At 58.4% G+C, this 5,408-nt stretch overlaps 1 protein-coding gene across 1 annotated transcript in view; it reads right to left on the reverse strand.

Moving 5' to 3' along the window:
* Nucleotides 1-5,408, reverse strand: part of LOC101645657 (spectrin beta chain, non-erythrocytic 4) — a 54,047-nt gene that overhangs the window by 40,513 nt on the left and 8,126 nt on the right. The window contains exon 5 of the mRNA XM_004710499.2: nt 888-978. Within this exon, the coding sequence (XP_004710556.2) occupies nt 888-978 (91 nt within the window). The remainder of the gene's footprint in view (nt 1-887; nt 979-5,408) is intronic.

The following is a 5,408-nucleotide window of genomic DNA, read 5'->3' on the forward strand; positions in this document are numbered from 1 at the left end:
TCTGACCCACGTGCTGTGAGGAAGGGCTTGGATCCCGGCGACCTCCCCTGTGCAGAGGTGGTGGGTCTGGACGGAGACCTAGACCTGGTCTACGACGTCGCTCGAGAACACTCTCCCGCGGTCCACCTCCGGCATAAGGGGATGCGGGGGGCGGGGGGTAAGAATGGGAGTGCGTGTTCGCTGGCTGCCCCCCCCCCGGGAACTCAGGAAGGCGAGGGCCAAAGCGTCGTTAATGGAGGTGGGGGCAAGGACCCCGTTCCAGAACCTTCCTTGGTTGGGGGCACAGCAGCTCCTCACCAGGGCGAGGGTGGCCCTGTACCTTAAGGACTTCAGAGCCGACCACCTGGGAGTGAGAGAACCGCTTCCTGGGCCCCGTCTAGTCGGTCCTCCCTTACATGGCCAGAGTGCAAAACCGTCTGTGGTGGCACGCAGACGGGGGTGGCCTCCTGTCTGCTCTGGAACGGGGTATTCTGAACCATCTCTGGTTCACTTCGACTCCTAGACATCATTCGAGGGGCAAAGGTCCGGCTCTGCACCCTCTCCGGGCCTCTGGTCCACCCCCATCTGGACCAGCCCTCCCCTCCCCAGTCGGGACCAGCTCGAATCTCCAGAGAGAAAGGTAAGACCCGCGGGCGTCCCCGCGGGACCCGGAGGCGCGCACGCGCCGTTGTCAGGGGCACCAGAGGAGGGCCCCCGCCCGCGCCCGCGTGGGCGGGGGAGAACTGAGGAGCATGCGCACTGACGCGAAGGCCTAGCGCGCCTCCTGGCGGCGCGGAGTAAGCAGCGCTCCGCGACCCACTTAGACGGGGCGCGCCCCAGCCCCGACTGGGCGTTCTTCCCCACCTAGGGCAAAGGGCGTCACTGCCCCAGGCCAGCTTAAGTCCTACCTCGTGGCAGTCTCGGAGGAAGTGCTGCAGCTCCAGTTGGTCGTATAGTTTTTGCATCCAGTGCTGGGCCCGGAGTTGGTTTTCTTGGCTCCTGGGGATGGGGAGAGAGGGGCTGGGCGGAAGCCTTTGCCTGGCGCCCATGGCAGTGCCCAGCGAGGGCGGGGAGCTTGGAACACCCGCAAGAGAGAAGAGGGGTGAAGGTCAAGGGTGGGAGTAGGGGGGAGAGGCAGTCTGAGAGGTTCTGAGCCGGAGGGACAGACCTAGTTGGGCCAAAGAATGAGGCAGGGGGGGAGAGATAAGACGGACTCCGAGGGACACAGGACCAGGAACAGAGAGAGGGCCTTCAAGGGAGCCACAGACTCCGAGAGCAAGAGACAGACAGACACAGGCCTAGAGGGAAACAGACAGACAGATCTTAGAGCTGCGAACACAAACACAGGCTGGTCCAGAGACAAGGCGATAAACAGGAGATCACAGAGACCCAACGAGAGATAGAGCCAGTGGCCTCGAGAGAGATACCAAGAGGGAGAGAGCGGAAGGAAGGGGCAGCAACGAAGCAAGACAGAAGGAATCGGAGGGAGGGGGTGCAGACAGAGAAAAGGAAATACAGGACAGCCGCAGCAGAGAAGTGGGCAAGACCCAGCCCATATAAGATACAACGTGACAGATGGCCGAGGTGAGGGGTGCAACAGTATTGGAGAGAGGGAAGAAGTCTCAGGGTGTGGGGAGGGATGGGACTAGAGTCTCAGCAAGGGGTCAGGGTGGAGCTTGGGTGGGCAGGGAGTCAGGCCCTGGGCCAGCATGCAGGGGCCGATTGGACCCAGACCCTCCCCTGCTCTGCAGAACCATTGGAATCAAAGCCCCAGGCAGCCCGTCCGCTGCCCACAGTGTGAGCAAAGTGCCCGGAAGGCCAGCGGTGGCAGTGCCCAGAAGAGAGAGCTGGCGAGACCCTGTCCTGCCAGGACCTTCTGGCTTTTCTAAGATGCCTTCTGAGACAGTCCGGGACCATCACAGCTCTCCTCCTCCCCCTCACACATTCTGACCACCGCCCTGTCTGCACCACTTCCACCTCAGGGCCTGGCACAGGGGGTCCCCTCTGCCCCAAGGCTGGTCCCCATGGAGATCCCCTCACTTAAATGCCACCTTCTCAGTGAGGCCCCTCCCATTTCTTTTGCGTCTCCTTAGGACTCCTTGCCGTCTAGCCCCCTCTCTATCTGATGGGCTTGTCTTGGCTGGAGGAGTCCTGGGAGTGTCCTGGTTGTGCATGTGGCTGGTAGCCTCAAGGTCAGCAGTTTGAAACCACCAGCTGCTCTTTGGGGAAAAGGGGGGGCTCTTTACTCCAGAAAGAGTAACAGTCTTTGGAAACCCTCAGGGGCAGATCTACCCTGTCCTTCGGTGTTGCTGTGAGTCGGCATCCACTCAATGGCCGCGACTTTGGTTTTGAACTCTGACTATGATGTCATTCCATAAGGGTAGCCAGTCCTATCTGTGTTGTTCATAGCTGGATCCCTGATGCCTAGCAAAAGCGGCCTAGCTCATCGTAGATGTTTGGTGCATATTTGTAACATGAATGGATGAATGAGTGAGTGAGTCAATGAATGCAATAGAGGCCAAGAGAAAGTGAAAGAAAGAAACAAAACTGTCTGAAAAACAGATGGGAGCAAGAAAAAGAGACAGAAATCACTGAGAGAGAGAGTGTGTGTGTAGAGAGAGGGAGCTAACCAAATTAAACTCCCTGCCATCGAGTCCATGTTGACTCACAGCGACCCTGTAGGACAGGGAAGGCCTGCCCCTGTGGGTTTCTGAGACTGTAACTGTTTACAGGAGTAGAATGCCCGATCATTCTCTGGAGGAGCAAACTGCTGACCTGGCAGATCACAGCTAATGCATAACCATTACACTGCTGGGGCTTCTTGAGAGAGGGGGGTCGAGGGAGAGAAAAACAAACACAGAGAGAAAGCAGCAAACAGAGAAACTGGGAGAGAGAGATGCACACACAGCCAGACAAAGGCCATGAGAAAGAGAGGGTGGAGGGTAGAGAAGGGGCAGAGACGAGCAGACAAAGTATTGACTCCCTCTGTCCCACAGCAGCCAGGAGGTGCTGGGAAATGCTTGGGACAGAGAAATGCAGCTCTGAGGGCTGGCCCAGTCCCCTTGTCCTGCTTCAGGAGGAGGATTCAGCCAGGGACAGGAAATAGCAAGGTTCAAATCAAGGCAGGGCCACTTCCTGACCCTGACCTTGAGAAACCCAACCCCTCTGGCACCCAGAGCCAGGCCAGGTTCCAGGTCAGGTGAGGCACAGAGAGACTGTGATGCCCCCAGATCTCACAGGTGGAGGGCAGCTGCTAGGATCAGGCCCTGGGTCTGTCTGGCCCCAGGGAGTCAGACCCTAGCTTGGCAAGTTTCTGCCTCCCCTCCCCCCACAATGGGACCCTTGGTGGTGCAGTGTTTAAGCACTGGACTTCCAGCCAAAAGGTGAGCAGTTCAAAGCCACCAGTGGCTCTTCTGGAGAAAGACGTGGCCGCCCCTTCCATGATGATTTACAGCCTTGGAAAGCCTCCAGGGCAGTCCTAGTCTGTCCCAGTGGCTGGTGACAATGGGTTTTGGGTCCGGGTGTGGGTAGCTCTCCCCCCAGTGGTAGCTGTTGTTATTACACTCTTGGGGTGAAAAGCCTGTCAAAATAGCGGGGGCAAAGCAAAGCAAACGGTGAAGCCCTTATTCAAAAGGTCAGCCGTTCGAATCCGCCCTGAGATGAATCCCAATGGACTTAACACAGGGATCAAATCTGTCGAAACCCTTGATGTGTCTTTACGTCACCTAGCAGACGTCCGGGGCTCCCTCCTCTCAGCCCCAGCCCCTGTGCCTGCAGCTCCTCAGCCTCAGCCTGCACTCTCTGGGTTCTCCATCTGCCCTAGCCATGGCTGCGCCCCAGCACCGTCTCACACGGGCTCCGCCCACGTTTCATGGAGCGAGGGATAAATGACCAGACAATAAAAGGAGCACTTAATAAATGGCTGTGGAAGGGAAGTGAATCATGGTATGAACAGGCCCCTCCTTACTCTTCTGGCCTAACAGCAGGTACTCAAGCGAGGAGACAAAGGGATGTCCAGGCTGGCGCTGGAGGTACTAGGTGTGGGGTGTGCATGCTCACAATCAGGATTTTTCACACACACACACACACACACACCCCTAGGTGTGGGGTGTGCATGCTCAGAATCAGGATTTTTCACACACACACACACACACACACACACACCATATGCGTTTCCTCCAGCCTTAACCCAGAGGAACTGAGGGGGAAAGAATCCCTGAGCTCAGGGACGGGGTACCCCGTAAGCAAGATAAGCACATCCACAAAAACAGGGGCGCTGGTTGTCTAAAGCAAAGGCCCGCAGAGGCTGCAACACCAGGCAGAGCCGCTGGTGGCGCCGCGGGGGAAAGGAGCTGGCGCAGCACGCCGTAAAATTGACACCAGCCCCAGGGTGTGATAAGGTGTCTGCTGTAACTAAAGCCTCCACGGGGTCACCAGGACAGCCGGTCGCAAGGTTGTGGAAGCTGCGAGGCCCCTGCCTTTTCCACACCTTCACTGACCCCCGTGTCCTCTGGGACCCCCCTGGGTAACGGAAGCGCCTGACCTGGGTGGATCGCTTGGGAAGATAGCCTTCTTTCTGATAAACTGCTCGGGGTGGGCGACTGAAGGCCACTTTTGCTGCAGGGGCAGTGGAACCCGGTCCTATAGGGTTGCTATGAGTCAGCTTTGACAGGATGGCAGTTAGTACTGAGTGGTTCCCGGCAAGGGTGGGTTATGTTAATGTCAGGGTCTTGCTGGGGTGGCCGTGAGAATCAACTCGATGGGTGGTCGAGTGGAGTGGGGAGGTCTATTTTGAAGGTCCCCTGGGGGAAGCGCCAGGCTCCTAACTGAAAAGTCAGCCACTGAACCCAGCAGCCCCTCCGGGGAAGAAAGATGAGCAGTCGGCTATATAGCTGGGCCGCCCGAGAAACCCTGTGGGGCGGGGGCAGTTCCACTCTGTCCTTGACGGTCCGGGGGTGTCGGAATGGACTCCACTGCAGTGGGCTTGCTGTTTGCCCGGTCCGTTTGGAACTCCTTTGTCCAGCACACCTAGCTAAGAATAGGTGAGGCAGCAGAGGTGAGGCCACCACGCATCATCTGACAGAGGCTGGGCTGCTGGCGATGGAGGGACCAGATCAGCCTGGACCATTCCACAGAGGAGCGGGCTGGGTCACCACGAGGGACAGACACGGACAGCGACAGAACCACCGGAAGGAATCCCAGCCAACACCTCCGACAGGAGGCCTGGGAGGCGGCACCAGAAATATCCGTGCTGACTCCCGCGGGCGCTCACAAGCCATGGGACAGCCGGAGAGACAGATGGCCACTGGTGACTGGGGAAACAGGAGAGAGCCACGGCGAGGCACACGCGTGACGTCACACACACCCCTGCTCTCTGCAGGGGAACTAGGGGTGGGGGGTGGGCAGAAGTTGTGCCTTGCCTTTAGGGG

The sequence above is a fragment of the Echinops telfairi genome, unplaced genomic scaffold (assembly GCF_000313985.2).
Source record: "Echinops telfairi isolate 266 unplaced genomic scaffold, ASM31398v2 ScPeMD7_655;HRSCAF=1070, whole genome shotgun sequence".
In the NCBI taxonomy this organism is placed as follows: domain Eukaryota; kingdom Metazoa; phylum Chordata; class Mammalia; order Afrosoricida; family Tenrecidae; genus Echinops; species Echinops telfairi.